Source organism: Trypanosoma equiperdum, assembly GCF_001457755.1.
Source record: "Trypanosoma equiperdum strain OVI genome assembly, contig: ctg_1698, whole genome shotgun sequence".
NCBI lineage: Eukaryota > Euglenozoa > Kinetoplastea > Trypanosomatida > Trypanosomatidae > Trypanosoma > Trypanosoma equiperdum.
Genome location: NW_027123724.1, coordinates 105 through 838, shown reverse-complemented (window position 1 = coordinate 838; position 734 = coordinate 105). Strand labels below are relative to the sequence as shown.

General features: G+C 45.1%; 1 pseudogene across 1 annotated transcript in view; it reads left to right on the top strand.

Moving 5' to 3' along the window:
* Positions 1-321, top strand: part of TEOVI_000772100:pseudogene — a 1530-nt pseudogene extending 1209 nt beyond the window's left edge. The window contains exon 1 of the mRNA in view: positions 1-321. This exon is cut by the window's left edge and continues 1209 nt beyond it. Within this exon, the coding sequence occupies positions 1-321 (321 nt within the window).
* The last annotated feature ends 413 nt before the right edge of the window (positions 322-734 follow it).

Genomic DNA, 734 nt, shown 5'->3' with positions numbered 1-734 from the left:
CAAAACAAAACCCCAGCAGAATGCCCAAGCGAGCATTGCGTTTATGATGAGAAGGCTACAGATGGTAACAAATGCAAACCTAAAGCAGGAGCAGAAAACCCAGCAGCAGGAGCAGGAAATGGAGCTTCAGGGGACGGAGCTGCAACTGGATGTGCAAGGCACCGAAGTGATAAGACTGCCTGTGAGGCTGACAAAACAGGAAACAAGCAAAATTGTGCATTGAAAAAGGGTAAAGATTGTGAAGACTACAAGGAAAAAGAAATGTGCCGAAATTGTAGTTTCCTTGCCAATAAGAAATTGGCTTTGAGTATGGCTGCTGCTATGGGTGTTGAAGCATTTTAGTATTTTACAGTTTTAAGGATTTAAAAATTTTTATATTAATCTATAAATTTCCCTAGTGACACCGGCCACCCCACTGTGGTGCCAGGGTCTATTACTCCCTCCAGGAGGAAGCCAAGTGCACGCATTATACCCGGTCTGGCAAGATTATAGCAGGCAACGGGCTTTCGGCGACCAGAGAAGAGCAGGCAGAAGCATCGGCACTGGGGAGTGAAGAAATTTATTAGAGTGCTCTCCTGCACGTGTAAGCGTGATTCAATTGGAATACATAGGCTTCTATTACTTTCACCGCTTATTAAGAGAGAAGTTTAACAGAAATCCTGTTCCATCATTCGTGGAGCTCAGTGAAATGCTGGGGTCTCTCCCAGGCGAAGCGGATCGCCTTAGAAAAGAAG